Here is a 20,035-nt window from a genome sequence, read left to right as displayed (position 1 = left end):
TTTGTCAATTATCAGTTTGAGTGCTCCAAACATTCCTGATTAATGGCTTGTATCTCATGTTAATTTTATTACTTTTAAAACTAGTATTATACTAAAAAATGCAACTTTAGTTTTTTATAGGTAATGATACTTCATCTTAAAGATATACCCTTTATTATAAAACTTTCACATTCAAAATCTGATTTGATTGAAATAGTAGCTTCTATAAGAAAAGAAGAAAGAAGGAAAATCACACAAAAAGTCTGGGTCACTTAATTACACAAAATGTCATTTTTATTGTAATAATTATACTGTTATACATACAAAACCTGACAAATACAAATGTCATATATAGAGGTTCAGTGTAGCTCATTAACAAGAAATTATGCTACTGCATAATAATACCAAGATGTTAAGAGAAAATACAGGCAAAGGATAGAAAAAACATAAAAGAAAAAATATAAAAATTCAAATATACTATGATCAACAAATACTCAACCACACTAGTTACAAAAGAAATACACTATAAAATAACAAAATACTACTATTTCTCATGTAAGTAAATAGATTTTAAAATGCTATCAGTGCTGGTGAATATGTTACAGAAATTCCTTTATACTGTTCTGCAAATCAGAAAGTATTTTTGTAAAAATAGTTTGACAATATATCTGTAGACATTTGTACTACCTAGGGGAAAATAGACTGAAATAATTTTAAAACAGACCCAATAGATTAAACAAAGAAGTGATGGAGAAAGAGAAACCAGAAAAATATAAGTACTGTTGTAAAATATGTTCCTTCATGCATACGCGTGCACGCACACATACACACACACACAGCAGTTGAATTATATCTAAAGATGTTTATTTTTTCAAACTTCTTTTCCCCAAATGAAACATGTAGAATAACCTTTTAAAATCAACTGTGGTTTATAGAGGTATGACATTACTCTTTTGAAACAAGTAACTGATTATACGAGCTCACAAAAAAACTTTATTACCTTTTCACTGGAAAGCAGTTTACTTACAGAGTTTTACTGACTGCCTAGAATTTATGACAACCAGGGAAATACATCCACTCAAATATCTCCTGTCACTCTTCAATGCATTTACCTACATATCAGGCATATCAGCCTGCTCTCAGTCTTCCAGTGAAAATATTTTAAGTAATAACACTCAGTGCAGCCTTTTCACTCATACTAGTTCCTACTTTTCTTTCTCTCTTCCTCCTCTTCTTCTACACCCTTTCCTTCTCTCTCTCTCATTTTACACACACACACACAATCACACATCACCCTTTGATTTTTATCACCACAAGTGAAGAAAAGTTGATCTAGGAAAACCATAGAAAGTATACAGTACAGGGATCATTAGCATACTAAATGTCAAAAAGAAAAAAAAAAGGAAGAACTTAATGTGACAGTCAATTGTTTATCTCTCTCATTTCCATTATGCTATTTATTATGAAACCTTGTTATATTCTTATAGCATTTAACTTTGCCTCACCATAAAAAGCAATACTTGAGTAGACAAAATAGAAGAATGAAGGTCAAGCATGGTGGCTCATGCCTATAATCCCACTGCTTTGGAAGGCCGAGGCAGGAGAATTGCTTGAGGCCAGGAGTTTGAGACCAGCCTGAACAACATAGCAAGAATGAATCTCTACAAAAAAATTTTAAAAAATTAGCCAGGCATGGTAGCATGTGCCTAAAGTCCCAGCCTGTAGTCCAGCTACACAGGAGACTGAGGCTGGAGGATGGTGTGAACCCAGGAGTTCAAGGTTACAGTGAGCTCTGCACTCTAGCATAGGTGACGGAGCAAGACACTGTCTCTTAAAAAAAACAAGAATGAAAGGAAATATCAGAGTTAAACTTAGTGAACGTAAACATTTTGGATTCTACTTTAACGTTTACTCTCATTTATAATTTTGTTTCTTTGGAAATCTTATTTCAAGACTAGATTAATGTTACATATATATATTTCTGAATGTTTCCTTTTTAATTTAAAGGATAATGTAAATTTTCCATGTCATTAAAATATTAGATAGTATTTTACTATAGCCTTTGGAGTCAACAGAATCTGAAAATTGTCATGCTATGTTGTCTTGATCAAGAATGGTAAGAGTAGTAAAAGACTGACAGGTAACAGTTATGCTCTATAAATGACAGGAAGTTTATTAAATTCCTTGCATATACGCACTCATTTAATCGTCAAGCCACCTTATAAAGCAGCCACTACTACCTTCCCCATTCTATGTATGAGAAAACAGAGACCCAGAGTATCCGTCAACTTCCCCAGGATCATACCCTGAGCTGCCGGTGGAGGCAGCATCAGAACTCAGCATGCTGACTGACATCAAAGCCCACGTGACACTGACTTTATAAGGAACCTGCCAAAATTTAGCAGAATTCATGGCACAGTCAAAAAAAAAAAAAAAATTTGTTTTTTTCAGGGAGCATATTTTTTTCCCCAGATTTAATAACTTTTGTGTACTTTATACATGAACTTTCTTAAGGTATAGTTACACACTGGTTTTCCCAGGTTACCTTCACTGGGTGGAGCTTTGATGGAATGCCAGCCTCTAGGTGTTGTAAATGAAGTATCTTCCGCTACATGGAGTTGGCTGTGAGATCGTTGCCTTGTTTTTTTCTTTTCACACTTATAACTTAGGAAGCAACCAGCTAGGCCCCATATACGGCCACACATCAGTGATGACAGGAAGTTTGCTGGACGATCACCACTGGCACTCTGTCGTGGTCGAGCGCCAGGGACGGAGCATTAACCTCACTCTGGACAGGAGCACGCAGCACTTCCGCACCAACGGAGAGTTTGACTACCTGGACTTGGACTACGAGGTACTCGTGATGACATATAAATTGTGATAGGTGTTGAGTGACTGCCCCTCTCCTCCTGTCCTGTAGTATCACTGTTAATCATATATGTACCCACGCTATTTTCATTTTCTTTTGCAAATGAAAAGAAAGTAACAATTTTAAAACCTAATTTATGAATGTGTCATTTATTTCTAAATTGATAGTCATGAAACATTATTAAAATATATTTAATCTTGGTACCAATGTAATAATTTGAAGAAAGGGACCATGCTATCAGCTCATGTAATAAGTTCAGAATAAATCAATTTGTCCCCTTTCCACTATGTTGCCAATTGCTCTTGAGAATATGCAGAATGTTGCAAACACAGGATTGTCTAATGTTTATTATAAAATATTCAATAAGCAATCCTATTTTCTGGTTTTTATTAAGTCATTTATAAATTCATAGCTGCAGATAGGTCTTTTGACAAGTTCTATTTTCTCAGATATAATTGTCATAAAATAAATAAAGTAAAATATAGAATATTTTGAAGATTGTCCATAAATAAAAAGACAAATTTTACCTTCCCAATATGTAGATATTAAGAAACAATCAATGATAATATTGATACGGTAAAAAGAATATTCTCATAACTTAGTAGACACATCAGATTTTAAAATAAATTGTTTGGAGAACAATTCAACCTTAAAATGTTCATTAAAACTGTTAATCATATGTGAAGGTAAGAGTTCTTTAAGAATATGTTTGTCACAGTATAATGTATACTAGGAGAATAGGGATAACACTAAATATATAAAAACAGCATAATAGTAAAATAAAAAGTATAAAATATTGTTCAGCCAGAGGCTTCCAGACTGTCTTAGTTCCTGGAGCCCTTTGTGTCTTAGTACTTTTTCCACACGAGTACTAGGCCCAAAACAACTTAAAAATTTATGTCCCCCAAATTTGGTAGCCATTTGAAGAAATGCTCATAAAATAAAAGTGTATTTTTATTTCATTCTTAAATTACAGTAATTATTACTGTGGGGATAAGTGCTCTTGCACTGCACAATTGTCAGGTTTTTGAATCAGATTTGACATTGACATCCTAATTTTCTATTCCACTTTTTATTTAATGGGATAATCTGTTTTTATAAGAGTAAGGACCAAAACCCCAACTTCACAAAAGTGGTATCTCATTAAAAGGAATGCAGCATGATCTAATATTGGAAAAGTAAACTACCTCAAGCTAGTGTTTTATACAACGTCCAAAGGATGTCAAGAATTGTGTTTCCTTTAAAAATGTAAAATATACTATGCCATTCCGATGAGTTTACTATGACATTTTAACGGTCCTTGGCACTTAGTTTTGAAATTGCAGATAAATATATATACATATATTTGTATTATCTATATTTACAAACAAATTTTTAAGAGTGTGGAATATGTTCACCATAAAATTTTAATTGGAAATGACAAAATTTAGAGCTGTATATAGTTGTCTCCCTTCCCCCAAAAAATATCTCATTAAAGAGAACTGATTATCGAAAATAAAATAATGTGAAAATCCCAGGAATTTCTATCTTCTTCAAGTTAGTGTAAGTCTTGGCTCATGTAACTTTTCTCCCAGTGTATGAGAGATCTTACCGATAAATTATTCATCTTCCATTAATAAACTCTGAAGTGCCATAGAAGAGGTGAGATATCCTGGAACATTAGCAGTGGGCAAACATAATTCCAATTTTCAAAAAAATAGAATTAAAAATTTGGGTTCATAGACCCTATTGAGTTTGTGATGAATTCTATGAATATTCATGCACACATAATATTTTCCATATAGGGTCAACAGTTTTGTGAGCACTTTGAAGCCCATCTATATACAATGCAATGTTTGGAACCTCAGCTATAGACAAAAATGTTTGGGACATATTGTTAGGGAGAGACTAGGAATAAATTTAAATTTACTGAGGAAGAATCATTATACTTATTTCTCTTTGTAGAGCTGCTCTCAGATTACTCTCCTCTTAGAAACTGCAGTTATTGGCATAAGCTGCAATAAAAGTGGTTGTGCCTACCTTTCTATTTCTGCAAGTGTATCTTAATAGAAAGGGACTCCCTTTGCTTATTTGTTTAAAGAAAATCAGGAACTAATGAGAGTCGGTTTCTCAGTGTTGTACTTATTCCTTGATGCATCCATACAGGAACTAGACTCACACCTCATAGACTGTGAAAATTAGCTTCAAACCTAAAACAGTACAATTTATATAACGTTCATACTGAAGCATTTAAAGCATTTAGCCTCAAGGATCAGAAATCTGTTCTTATCTCACAAAACCTGAAGATGCTAAGTCCTGCTTCCCCGAGATTGTGGCCCAGAATTGTCTAAGGCCAAGTGTGTTGAGGCTTAAGGGCAGGGGTGTGCTGGCAAATGCTTAACAACTGGTCTCTCCAGGGAGGAAGAAGAGGAATGCCCTGATATGTAGCATTTGTTAATTTTCATTGTGCAAATTCTGCACCATGGTTGCTTTTGTGCTGATGACATGACAGCACTGATCAGGGAGTTGGGAAGATGTGCCCAACAGCACACCATTGTACAGTATTTCCATCATGTAGATACAATAAATTTAAATAACCTCAAGAACATACACAAAAGTAAGATGTATAGATGAGTTTTGAGAGCAGTCTGTTCTCATGAGCCAGTATGAGTAGGATCCAACACAGCACTGCTAGGGGTAAAGGAATCATCACCATTCCCAGAGATGTACATCATGAAAGAAGTGATAGAATATAAGTTTCCTACTTTGACATCACTCAATGTGAACATTTTTTGTGGGATATGGCCTGAGTTCGCTTCATACCCTCCTCTCTGTAGCTATGTATACCACGAAGTGAGCCATGCACTGTTCGCAGTCAAGCTGCTGGCTAATGGTAACCTGGGGCTGGCGAGCTGATACACAGAGGAGCTCTGCTTCATTTTTCTCCTCTAAACCAATGAAAACAAAAGGCAGGGGACAGCAAACTGGTATTTGACCTGGAGTCCCTCTGTCCTTCAGTTAAACTCCAGGATACACCGGATTTGGACATTATGCTGTTGTCTTTTGCAATATAGCTCTCCTAGGGAAGTAGAGGAATGATTCCCTCTTGTCCATTGCAGAGCCATGAACTGGCGAGGATTGTAAAGAAAATCAGTCACATAGGCTCAAACAGGAGCAGAAGCCTGAGTTTGAATCCCTTTCTGTCTCTCACTGCTTGTGTGACAGTGGACAAGTCATATCCCCCTTCTATAAAATGAATAAAATAGCATATTTTTCATAGGGTTATGTGAGGAGGCAACAGGAAGTCATAGAAAAAATATATACGTTCACTTAAGGTTACTCAGGCTGCGTATAGGAAATGCATATTTATTCTCTTCTATATAAAAGGTGTCTGAAGGTAGGTAGCCCTAGATTCCAAAGGCAGTTCCATGGTCGTCAAGACCACAGACCCATTTAATCTTGCTGTTACTCTGTCCCTGGGGCAAACTACTCCAACGTGTCTGTGGACATCCCTCTTTGCGTCCAGCCAGCAGGAAGGGAGAGAGAGAAAAGAAGACTCTGCCCTCCCCTCTTAATGACAGTTCTTGGAGTCAGACGTGGCCGTTACACGTAAATGTTATGAAGCCAAAAGTTACTTTAAAGAAGTTGATAAATGTCTTATATGGACTGGGGAGAAATGAGCCCAACTAAAAAGCATTATATTTTTCCCTAAGAAGGTGGGGAAGGATACTTAGAAGTATCTAATAGTCTCTGCTACACTTTGTAAACACTTGGTAGTTCACAAAATTGTTACTGCGGTCAATGCTTTAGAAACAAGGTTATTGCATGGCAGTATCATAAATAAGTCTATCATAGTGGCCACACAAATAACTGAATATTAATTTGACAACTGCAACAATTCTTTTGTTAACAGTCATTAAAATATCAGAACATATTTTGTGCTCCAACTGCTTCATTTTACCAATGAGAATATATTACTAGAAAGAGTAAGTGACAACCTAATACCATATAATCAGTTACATTAGGAATTAGGATTAGAAACCACTTAATTGTTAGGAGTCTGTGAATTTGAGCCTGTGGTGCTTTACCGGGACACCTTTAATGAGGGAGGACATGTGCCCAGAGTTGCTGAAAGCAGAGAAAACATACGGAGCCTTTGAATCATCATCCCAGCAGAAAATGAAAGGTCCAGATTAAAGAGACTTTGCACACAGAGGATTAAAACAATAATTTGAAACTATTACTTAGTAATATTACTCAAAATGTGATGCTAAGTGTCAGCAGACATAGACGATTGTATTATTTTCAGTTGGGGAAGAAATCGATCAAAGAAATTATAAACAGGAAATACAGTACTCCATTTCAGTATCAAAAACAATTGCCTTTCGTATCAGCTACACTTACGTAACACCTAATCGGTTTGGTCAGTGCAACTTGAAAATATTTTCCCCATGATTCTGCCTTAGATTACTCTCTATTTCTTCTTTTGTAGTTTCCTGATTCTTTAGTATCTATTTTTGTGTTTTCTGAATTTTCCTTTTTTCTTTATATCTATGAACTCTGTGGCAATTAAATACATATTCAGCCAGCCATTATTTATAGTATCTATTGTATTTATTTATAGGATTTATTGATTTTATTTTAAATAGGCTTTTAAGGTTTTTTACTCTTGTCTCATAAACCATCATTAATTTTTTCCCCTAAAACTAATTAAACATTTCAAATGCCATGACACTAAATAACAGAACATAATTTGTTCATGAGCCTTCTAGAACACAAAGATCTTTGCCTTATGTTCCAAATATGAAGTCCTGACTTATAAAAATGTCTTCACTACTGCTTTCATTTTCAAAAAAACATTTAAGAAAATAGATAATGGTAATATTGAAGAATAATTTAAAAGATATATAACATCTGGATCATATATCTTGATATTACAACCATGAGTAGTAGTTAGCTTCATTTACTACTAATTCACTGTTAGTAGTAAATGTCATAATTGGCCATACAGATTGATATTAAATGTAATTTTGTGTTATATGAATTTAATGCCACAGTCCTGTAATTTGACCAAAGATATATGAAAAAATACGTACTTTCTATCTATGAGCAACAGTAGTAGCCAGACGAACACAGTAAGTAACATTGTCCTTATTTATTAGGATTTGGAAGGACCTATACTATCTGTAGGCCTGTACTGCTCTACTTATAGCCCCCAAATCCTAAGAGGTCCCCGATCAACACGGTAATAAGATTTTTGAACTATTTTCTCTCAAAATAAGTTTAATAAACATTTGATTCTAATGGTCATTAGACTACAAGTCTACATAAGGTAAATAACAATATTCCTTGTTTGGGGCACAGTTTTATGAACTTACATTAGTGCTGGTTATCTCTTGATTCTTAGAGGCATTTATTGATAGCATGTCTTTGAATAATAAACAGAAAATATATTTTAGCACTATTTGATCAAAGGAGTTTCCTGGACAAAAATCTTTTAAAACATTCTCAGCAAAATTTGTAAAATTCCTTTGGGGCAGCAAAATTGCAAGGAATTATTACTATTTTCTTGTTCAAGCTATAATCTAATTATCAGAATTAATAATTCCATTATGCATTTCAATAACAACATAATGTGCAACAGATTCTGGAGGCAGAATACTGTAATGTTTATATATTCGATTTAGGTAAAGGTACTTTAACTTGACTGGATTCAGAGTTTTGTCTAGTTTTATTGCAATGCAGTGTGGCTGTTTACACTTTGTTTTTTTCCTTCAAAGATAACCTTTGGAGGCGTACCTTTCTCTGGCAAGCCAAGTTCCAGCAGTAGAAAGAATTTCAAAGGCTGCATGGAAAGCATTAACTACAATGGCATCAACATTACTGATCTTGCCAGAAGGAAGAAATTAGAGCCGTCAAACGTGGTAAGAATTTTCACTCCCTAAATATTGGTCCTTAAAGAATCCAAGAACTTTTTATTTTTTATGGACAACTGAAAAACACCACAATCATAATATTTTCATCCTATTTATGTTATGCTCAACAATGTGAAACAAACTTTAGAGTTACCTGGAATTGTGTAGATACTGGATATACTCTGAAATAAATATAGCTTTTGAGCAGATTAATAAAATGTGGTATATGTACACCATGGAGTACTACTCAGCCATAACATAAATGGTGAAGTAATACCTCTTGTATTAACCTGGATGGAACTGGAGACCATTCTTCTAAGTGAAGTATCACAAGAATGGAAAAACAAACACCACATGTACTCACCGTTAAATTGGAACTAATCCATCAACACTTATGTGCACATATGGAAATAACATTTATTGGAAATCAAGCAAGAAGAAGGGGGGAGGAGGAGATGGGTAAATGCACATCTAACATGTCCATTGAATGCTGTCTGGGGGATGAGCACGCTTATAACTTTGACTCAAAGAGTACAAGAGCAATTTATGTAACCAAAACATTTGTACCCCTGTAATATTCTGAAAGAAAAGAAAAAGAAAAATAATAATAGCTTTTGAGTTAAGCTAGCCTGAAATACATGGTAGGTTTTATTCAGATAGGGCATAAAATGCTAGATGCGGCATTTCTGGATCTCCCGTGGCCGGAAAGCAAACATACTTAAGCACATATGCTTCATCCCAGAAGTTCAGCAGGCCTTAAATTGGCAGCATCATGTTTTCAAATGCCTTATTATAGATGTTCTACATGTCTTGTTTATGGTTTAATTTAATATTTTAAAAGTTTTTAAACCAAGGACTTTATTATATTTACTCTTATGCTTCCAAAGATAATTTGCTCAAATATGTAAACAATGTCCTTTTTATCAAAGCTCCAATTATATTATTATACAATTAAATAAGTCTTGATTAACACTGGAGAGTGAAAGTTGTGCCACAGACGCCGTCAGTGGTTTTCTTCTACCTCTTGTGTGACTTGATGCCAGGTTTAACTAGATTTGAGGAAGAACACAAAAAAGAAAAAAAGAAAGAAATCCTAGCACATCTGCCTTTCCATGGCACTGCTTAGGATTCCTAAATGATACTAACTTAAAAATTAAGTCCAGGAGTTCCCTATGGTTCTGCAAGACCGGGAGCTTCTTTAGCCTAGAAATGTTATTTAGGAGAGTCTGGGATTTCAGAGACCCATACATATGAAAGGAAATTATTCACTGGAAGTGGAGAATATCACAAGTGTTTGTATTGTGCCCTAGAAGAACCCCTGTGGTCTCATTGCCCCAAATCTGAGCCTAGGGTTTTCACAAAATGATTGGACAAATGGAAATCCCTGAATAAATAAAAAGTTCAGATTGCACGTAAGAAACTTTAAAATAATAACAATGCAAACTGATTCTTTTATAAATATTTTTCTTAAAAATAATGATGAATTTTATTAATAATTAAGAATTGAACTTTGAAGAAATTTTATCATAAAGTATATCAACTGTTAAAGAGAAATAGTAATAGCTCTATTTATAGGCAACAGGCATGGTGCTAGGCATGTTACAAACATTTATGACAACTTAAGAACACTACTTCAAGAAAGATATAAACACTTTGTCAATGAGAAAATTGAGACTTAACATGCAAAATTAACTTTCCAAAGTGACTATGCGTAGCAGATATAGATTGTGGATTCATAATATGTGATTGCAGAAGTAATGCTCATCTTTCATGCTGTGTTTTTCTTATCTAGAGAAGTATTTATATAAATATAAGTATACACATATGCACACTATTTTAAACTTTGGATAGAAATGGCACCAGGGTCTTATTCTTTTCATAGATATTGTTGCTTAAGCTAGAAAGTTATAGAATCCAAATAATCAGAATACTGTTTCCATTATTTGTACCTTTAAGAAGAGGCAAAATGTTATTTTTGCCCAAACCTCACCATTGGCCCTGAAATTGTATCCATGAAGTACCCAAACTATTAAATACAGCAAATTGCACCATGGACCCATGCCAAAATCAACTTTAACTGCAAAATGTATTGTGGTTACAAATAAGGTTCCAAACTTGCAGAGTAAAAATATATAGCAAAGCATACATGATCTATAAGTATATTCTAACAAATAATTTTATGGGCAAACAGAATAAACTTTTGAATCAATATGTACATATATAGAGAAAACCTTAGGCAGGATTCAGACAAGTGGGACATTTTGCAAGCAGCCCTACAAAGGCAAATATTTATACAAGAAATTTGCTTTCAAAGATGTCAAGTGCTGATATTTCAGTGAAATTGACTTAGCACTCATCCTACCCCCTTTTTCCGCACACATCAATTCCTTTGTTACATTTGACTCCAGAGTCAGCACCATTGCTCAGGAAGGATCTTTAATTTTGCCAGGGAGACAATCCCCTCAACGCAAGCATGTGGTCAGTGATAACATCTCAGTTATTATGCATAGGCAGTTCTTTTCATTGGTAAAGGAAGCATTTAAAAATAATCACCTGTGAAGGTACAGAGCAGATTTAATTTGAATATTAATTCAAGGAGACAGCTTTCCTTAGATTTAATGGTTAGTGTGCTGAAATGCAAGAACAAGGAATCTGGTGTGTGTATATATATATATATATATATGTGGTGTTATGGGAAAAATATATATACAGAGAGACAGAGAGATGCAGAGACAGACAGACATACACACAGAAGGACCTGATGAAAGTGTCCTCAAATTACCTTCCTTCAAATTTTATGACAGGATAAAGGAAGCAAATGTAGATTTTCAGACCTTTAAAGGAAGGTACTTAGGCACTAGAATATAAAATGCAGGGTATCTATATGATAAATCAGTTTTGTTGTTTGTACCAAGGGGGAGTATATGGAAGCGGGATAAGCTTAAATCATTGCAAGTTTTGTTTTCATTTTGTCTATTTATACCACTAGTTCCACAAGCATTGATGCATTGCAATATAAGCACATTTCCTGGGAATTTAAATGGGATTTAGAGTTGGATAACAAAATAATCTGAAATAATCACAATTATGCTGATGCTAAATAGTTACTATTAATTTATATATATATTAGATATACAGTTATAATCCACAGATATTTCTCCAAAATATCAGTTCCATAAACAGCAAACAAATCACCGTGTCTCCCACTGAGATCAGAGTAAGTAAAACATTAATGAACACCAGCACAGGCCATCCAGAAGAGGGAAGGAACATCTCTCTCCCTGACCTGTGTTCTGCCAGCAGCAACTTTGCTGTCTTCCGAACAGTCCAGAGGTCTACACTCAAGCCCACAGCACAAATCCGCACTTCACCTCGCATGATCATCCTGTCCTGTCAGGCTGTCAGTCTAGCAATCCCATGGTGGATGCTCCTTGTCACACCCCTCGGCTGGACAGCCAACGGCTACGCAGTGTCAGGTCTTACCCTCCAAGTAGATGCGTACTGATGCATGCGATCACTGAACCCATGCTGTGGTGCTGTGTGTGAGGTCGGCACAGGCTCAGGCTCTGCTTCACAATTTGTAGAACTATAGCATTGTCAACAGTCTCACGGGGATGCATATTCCGTTCCATATTTGCCTCAACGCATGCGCTTCTCTTTCATAGGGAAATCTGAGTTTCTCCTGTGTGGAGCCCTATACGGTGCCTGTCTTTTTCAATGCTACAAGTTACCTGGAGGTGCCCGGGCAGCTTAACCAGGACCTGTTCTCAGTCAGTTTCCAGTTCAGGACGTGGAACCCCAACGGTCTCCTGGTCTTCAGTCACTTTGCGGATAATTTGGGCAACGTAGAGATTGACCTCACTGAAAGCAAAGTGGGTGTTCACATCAACATCACACAGACCAAGATGAGCCAAATAGATATTTCCTCAGGTCAGTGGAACCTATTTGACATTTGCTTCTGAAACTGCTAATGTGATTTTCAAAGCTGACATGGTGTTTTGCTTTGTTGGTGTTACGTGCTTGGGATTATGTTTTAACTCAGATTTTAGAGATTCTTATTTTTATCTTTGTGCCATTTTGTGACTTTTTGGATCCCATAAAAACTATTTTCTACCACTCTGGAGATACCTCTTACTTGCTTGACCAAGCTATAACCTGGGTTAGGGCTTACTGGTTTCACTTTGAAGGGTACTTTATTTAAAATGTTTGAAAGCAAAAACGTTAGCTGTTTGTCCCGGCTAGATTTGGCTCCATTTATTTCATTCCTCTCTACTCCTTCCTCTTTGCCAATCACTGAGTCTTGGACCAAGCAAGGAGATACTTGCTTCTAAATCAGCTGGTTGAGATTGTCTTAGACTCACAGCGGTCCCCAGCCTTTTTGGCACCAGGGACTGGTTTCATGATAATTTTTTCATGGCCGGGGTGTGATGGGGTCTGTGGGGAGGGGAGGCAGGGTTGGGTGACTCACTGCCCAGTTCCTACCAGGCCACAGACCAGTACCGGGCTGCGGCCAGGGGGTTGGGGACTGTGGTTTTAGAGCATCAAAATCTATTTCTTAAAAGTGCTAGTTCATATTCAATAGAGAAATTACTATACTTCTAAGTGAATATTTATGTTTTTTAAAAAAAATGTTTACTTTAAAAACATAACAGAATCAAGTATCTTTTTTAATAAATGCATTTTAATTAGTATGTATATATAATAGTTGTATATATTAATACTTATAGAGTATATGAGAGATTTTGACACAGGCATACAATGTATTAATAAAATCAGGGTAAAATGCATCGCCTCAAGCATTTTATCATTTCTTTGGGTTAGGAACATTCCAATTCCACTCTTTTAGTTATTTTAAAGTATACTATAACTTGTAGTCTACAGTAAGTCTCTGGTATCTTTTGATTTCATAAACATTCTAATACCTTTTGCTATTAGTAACAAGGTTATATTAACTTATTTATAACTTTAAAAGAATATTCCACTATCTAAATTAAAACTTCAAAATGGTCATGCTAAAATTATGCAAATTATTGGGGGAAAAAAACAAAGTGGAATGACAAGATGTGTGTATCAACTGAGGGAAGATTGGCTTGGCTAAAAATAGAATAATTTTTAAACTTGGTATTGTAGTGATATGATAAGCTGAAGCTTAAGTAATACTCTTGTTATTTGAACAGATTTAGAAACTTTGGAATAATCTCTGTTTCATATGGTAAAAAGAAAGCTGAAATTGCAAAATGAGATGTTATAAGCAAAAAAATAAAATTAGGCTTGATCCGGGGTAAAATTTTTCAGCAAATTTCTCTAGATGTTCCTTGCAGTGGTCATGCTTGTTCTGTGAAGAACTACTTAGAAACGGGAGACACAGAGAAAACTAATGTTTGCTGAGCACTTAGCACATATATACCAAATACCGAGACAAGTCATGACACAGAGCTCAAGTGCATGATGGAGGGCTCTGGTTTCTAAATATGCCATCTTCACTTATGACAGCCTGTGCGTAAGCCTGACACGGTTTCTAGCATACTATGTTATTTGTGTCCATTTCGTTTCTCCTCTAGGCTATGTGATCCTGAGGGCAGAGGCCATGCTATTCTATCTCTAGCATATAGAACAGTACCTATAACACTAGAGGTGCTCAGGGAATGTTTCAGTTCAAGTCTCTGGCCTTTTGAACTAGTGCTCACTAACAGAGTATCTCCTGCTGAAAGACATCTATTTTCTTGTAAATTAGGCTTTGTGTTTCTGTATGGCCTGGTTGTATGACTGTTACTAAAAGTATTCAAGGAAGACATAACCGTTTTTTCAGAGCTGCATCTAAATCACTGAAATCAAAAGCTGTGGTGAAGTACCTGCAGTACCTGCATAATCACGTTCTCTGTTTTTGCTTTGTGTTGCTTTTTCCTTGAATGTTCAAAGTGATTAATCAACCATATTTTATCATGACTTTCCCGTATAATTTCACCTGGGGAGATTTAGTGTAAATAGAAAATACCTGGAGAGACCAGAATAATAGATAAAACAAATACACATACAAATGTTTACCGCAGTTGAAAACTTCCCACTAGATTCTGTTACGATTAACGATTCCTTTCTAATGCCTAAACACATAAAAATAATATTACTATGAAGTCCTCTCTTCTTGTATTCTCTGAACAAACCCAACTTGTTGATGGTGGGTTTCCACATAACAGGAACCATTATATTTGAAAGAGTAGATCTTAAACATAGTGATTAATAGGCATTTATTAATTTGATTTGGTCTAGTTTAGGACTCCAAGATACTGTCATCTAATTTAAGCTGTATTTATTAAAAAAAAAATAAAAGAAAGAACAAAGGAATCCAAGATGTGACAACTAATTCACCTTAATAGATTTTGCCAAAAGATGACCAAAATGGACTATAGAAATAATGTATCCTAGAATCTTTGCAAATTAAAGGATATTGATATTAAATATACATATCTTTATAGTCTCACCCTTATATAGTCCAATGAAAATACATTACTATTTCAAATAGTTCTTTTTCTTCCCTATACCTTTAGTAGAAACTAAGATCTCATTAGTTATCAGTGCTCACATTTGAAAAGACTAGTTAAAAAAGTGGGTAACAATCCATTTTAAAAAGTTGTATTTTTTACTCATTTATTCATCCTGAAAATACAAGTGGAGTCCATAGAAGTAATTTCATCTGTATTGTAATGTATTTTAACAAATTAAGTCAAATGGGTGAATAACTTAATGAAGTAGCAACATTAAGAAAACAGTTAACTCAGGACTCTCGTATTTGCTTTAACAAAGGGAAAGGTATCTGTATCATGTCTATTCTACTCTTACCAGCATGAGCATTGAAGTATGTTCATCAGTTTTTCCTTCTTTTTTGAAATAGCTTGGTTGCAAAAATTTAGAAAATGCAGAAAATCTAGAAACGAAAAATAGCCACTGATAAGATTTTGGTGTACACTCACAGAGCAGTGTGTTGAGAGGTCTATACAGAGACTCTCAGATACCGCTGTTGTATACTGGTAACTTGGTTTTGATTTTGGTTAAAAAGTTCTGTGGTCCAGGATGAAAGTAACTCAATTGGTTCAAAAAGCTTTTTGTTCCACCCTTGGACAACATTGTGGTTTGGAGATTTGTTCAAAATAAATCTTACAAGTAAAAGAACATTCTGTATATTGTTCATCCTCTTTTGTACTTTTGCCTTCAAGTTGTGATTACTTTTTTTCAAGAGTCTCATTAATAGTTGACAATAGATTTAACTTATAAAGTTCAGTCAAGCTCTGAGCAACCTTGAATTTGAAGAGTGGGTTATCTTTCCATGAATATATTTTTCAAGTGCAGCATCAAAAAACATCAACTTATAAAACACATTCCATTATATTTCTTTCTTTAGGACAGCAGTTACTGATTTAGTAATACATATTTATACATTGCTTTTAACAAAGAGTAAGTGGCAAAAGGAAAAAAAAACATGGACTAAAAAGGGACTAATAGATACCATCTGTTCACTCTGGGGGCAATTTTTATTTTAAATTTTAAAATTCAAAACCCTGGGGAAGGTAGACATAGAGCTGTGCTTTTCAAATGATTTTGATCAAAACACAGTAAGAAAACATTTTATGTCATACTCAATACCTACTGATACAAAGTTTTATGAAATAAAACTTACCTTGCTATTTTAGATGTACTATGATAATTTTTTTTTTTATTTCAGCTCATCATGGGGGTACATAAGTTCAGGTTATGTACATTGTCCATGTCCCGCCCATCCCCCTGAGTCAGAGCCTCAAGCGTGTCCATTCTCCAGACAGTGCGCCTGGCACTCATCATGTAGTCATACCTCCATCCCCTCTCCCCCCCCCCCACCTCCCCGGGTCAGCACCTTCAAGCATGACCATTCCCCAGAGGGTGTGCAACGCACTCATCATGTAGGCATACACCCATCCCCTCCTCCCACCCCCCATCTCAGTCTGATATCCAATTGGTATCCTTCCCCGATGTGCTTTTAGGTGATGATCAGGGAAACCAGTTTTCTGGTGAGTACATGTGATGCTTGGTTTTATATTTTCTTTCTTTTTCATTAAAAATTTTCCATGAGCCATTTTAATGATTTCATGCCCTAAAAAGAGTTTGGAAAACACTGACCTACAGATTCATCTTCCCATTTGAAGAGCTGGAACTTTTAAAAGTTTCAGTTGCCTAGGGATATTTACTCTATCATTTGATATTAGAAAACTAAAGTATCTTCCAGGAACAATATTGTAATATTATAAGGGCAGTAAAAAAAGTATTCATGTATATTACTATCTGATATATAGCCAAGAAAAACCCTACCTAGCTTTTGAAAAAAGAATTTTATTACAAAATGGTTCAATTTTTTGCCACTAAATGCAAACAAATATTTATAACAATACTCAGTGTTGTGTTCTACCCATATTCATAAGGTCATAAAATGTGATTCAGCATTTATTAGAGAGAAAATGATTTCTATTAATGACTTCTTTCACTTATTGGAAAAAAAATCAATTTATGTCCATGTTTAAACAAAGCCTTTCAGAAAAGTCATTCAGAATATGCCCTGTCCTCAATCAACTGTTTACTTACACTCAAGTATTTGAACCTCCTTGTTTGGGTATGTAGATATTGCTTTAGTTTTAAAGTAGCTGTTTAGCGTCCACATTGCTTCAGAAATTTGTACTCAACAAACGGCATCTTTGTTTCTATTTCTGTTTCCAAAGAAAATCTTTTGTGGCCTTGTTTTATTTACTTTTCTTTATTTGTAAAATTTCCTTTGTAAACCCTTGAGTTCCATTCTGGTGTATGAGGGGAAGGAGTGGATGTTTCCGGAGCATGCTGGGGAACACTGGCAAGTTCCCAGTTCAGTCTGGGCAGATACACTTGCTGGGAACCACTCATGGCATTATCTACCCTAAGCAATTAGAATATCTCTGTTCTTTTTTTGTGAACATTTAAACATGTAAGCAGCATATTAATATTTCTTTAAAAGAACTAACTCATACCAATTTCCAGAGTTCAGTGATAAATTGTACTGAGAAATCTTTTTCAGTATGTCAGAAAAAAAGTCTTATTTGGATTACAAATTTTTATGTTTTAATTGTTTACTGAAAAATTATTTTCAGCTCTGTGACTGCTGATATCTCAAAATTTATTAAAATAAATTTTCATAACTGAAAAATTAAATAATGTTTATCTAGGAGCCATTATTTCAAATACTTCAAGTGATTTATTATGTTTTATAGCAAAGTGATTAGAGATTTATTTAGTAATACATATTATATTCTTTAATGCAAGTTTAAAGTCATAATTATTGGAAGCCTTAAAGCTGTTAATCCCCTTTGGTCCCTTCAAGTTAAGTCATTCTGAGTTAAAAAAAATAAAGGAGTATACAAAGATATATTTCTCAACATACATACAATAATAATAAAAAAGTAATCGAAAACAAACTGTTGAAAGAGTGTATCCTTAAGTGGAATACTATTATGTCATTATAAATCATGTTTCTCAAATAAAATTTAATGCCTTGGTAAAATATAATATTTTGAAGAAAAATTTTTATTAAAACTTAAGTAGAATATGACCCCAATATTTTTATAATATATATAGCACTATTAAATAAAAGATCAAAATGAAATAAAATCCAAATAATACTAATGGTGATTATCTCTAATTGATGTGTTATCAGTTCTATGCTAACTTCGTAACACATTTTCCCTAACTTGTATATTTTCTATAATAAACATCAATTATTATTAAAAACAAAAAGGTACACTACAAAATAATTGGAAACAAAATGATATCTCTGAAAAGTATAATACTTAACAATATTGTAAGTGGAAATTACATAGTGGAAGTTATATCAGTTTAAAAATTTTAGTTTCCCTACTTAATTAAAAGTGTGTACAATCAATTTCTAAGAAGTTTGTCCTTAAATAATAAGCTTCAAGTTAATTTCAATGGCATTTATATTAAAAAATGCAATATTTAATGTTCAGATGCAGAAATTTGGGGCTTGGGTCTATGACCTTTTATTATTTGAAAATATGCATAACTAATTTTAAACAAATGCCCCACCTTCCATGAAATTTTTAAACCATTTTTTAGCATAGATAAATAGATGACTGATAATAGATAGGTAAATTCATATATTAAGGTAGTTTCCCTTAAAACTACTGCTAGCTGTCAGGGAACAACATATTTATTTTTCTCTCTGAATGATGAAAATCACTTTATTCCCAAATCTACATGTGCTGTACTTCTACAAAAGAAGTGGCTAAAAATTAATTTTTAGATTTTCTTACTTTTTGAAGGGATTGTAGATATCTAAGAATTTCCAGTAAAGCTCAAATCTATCATTTTAAGGTGCTGAAGACAAAATGTGGCTCTGTATTCTTAGGGAGAAGATAGAACTGAGAAATTCTGATTCATAGAGTACTGCACTCATTTTAATTAAGAGCCTAGATTTGTGCTGAAACAACATATATCCTTTTGTTTAGTAAATGCCAAAAGAAAGACAGATATAGAGCAATTGATATAGGTTTCTATTTAGATCTATCTGTCTAGATAGGTAGATAATGGATATCCTTGGGCATATGTATAACACATTTTCCTGATTTTTTTTTGCCCCAAAATTCACAAATAGACTTGCTGTGAGAGCCACATGGTACCAAGTCAAAAGCATCTGAGTGAATGGCATGTTGGTTGCTCTTAGGTAGCTTCACCCAACTGACTTTTTATTATATTTCAATTCCCTTAGTGGCTGTACTATCATCATGCAAGCTGAGTGGAAATCTACTTTAATTATACATCAGTACATGCTGATGCACTTTTTCACATCAAGAGAAGTATTATATTGCAGAATGAAAGGGGAAAAAAGGCTTGGGGGAAGAGGGAGTTTTATGATACTGGGTATTAACTTATTCTTTAGGAAGCAATGGGGGCATTTTAATTTATAATCACACTCCAGGATACCATTTCCATTCCAGTTTCTACAAGATTTCTAGGCTTTTTAAAATGCTCTATGCCTTTTTCAGGGAAGATGAATAAAACATGTTGTATGTGTGTGTATATAATAATTTTTAAAAATTGCAAGGAGAGGATAAAGCTTTAGTAAAGTTTGATGGATAAAATGGAGGCAAATACTACCAATGGTGACCAGTTCATGTTTTAAAAGCTTCAGTTTACTGTATAAATAAGTCAAAGAGAAAAAAAATCAGATGTCACTACTATAAGGGAATAAAAATGAATGAAAGAACAGCTAAGAACATAGTCA

At 34.3% G+C, this 20,035-nt stretch overlaps 1 protein-coding gene across 2 annotated transcripts in view; it reads left to right on the top strand.

Annotated features, from left to right (window-relative positions):
* CNTNAP2 (contactin associated protein 2) overlaps positions 1–20,035 on the top strand; it is a 1,715,168-nt gene that overhangs the window by 763,382 nt on the left and 931,751 nt on the right. For both annotated transcript variants that reach the window (XM_045565113.1, XM_045565114.1), the window contains 3 exons: positions 2,649–2,833; positions 8,608–8,751; positions 12,408–12,672. In XM_045565113.1, the coding sequence (XP_045421069.1) occupies positions 2,649–2,833; positions 8,608–8,751; positions 12,408–12,672 (594 nt within the window). The remainder of the gene's footprint in view (positions 1–2,648; positions 2,834–8,607; positions 8,752–12,407; positions 12,673–20,035) is intronic.

The sequence above is a fragment of the Lemur catta genome, chromosome 11 (assembly GCF_020740605.2).
Source record: "Lemur catta isolate mLemCat1 chromosome 11, mLemCat1.pri, whole genome shotgun sequence".
NCBI lineage: Eukaryota > Metazoa > Chordata > Mammalia > Primates > Lemuridae > Lemur > Lemur catta.
Note: the sequence above shows the minus strand (reverse complement) of the source record. Positions and strands in the feature narration are given on the sequence as shown.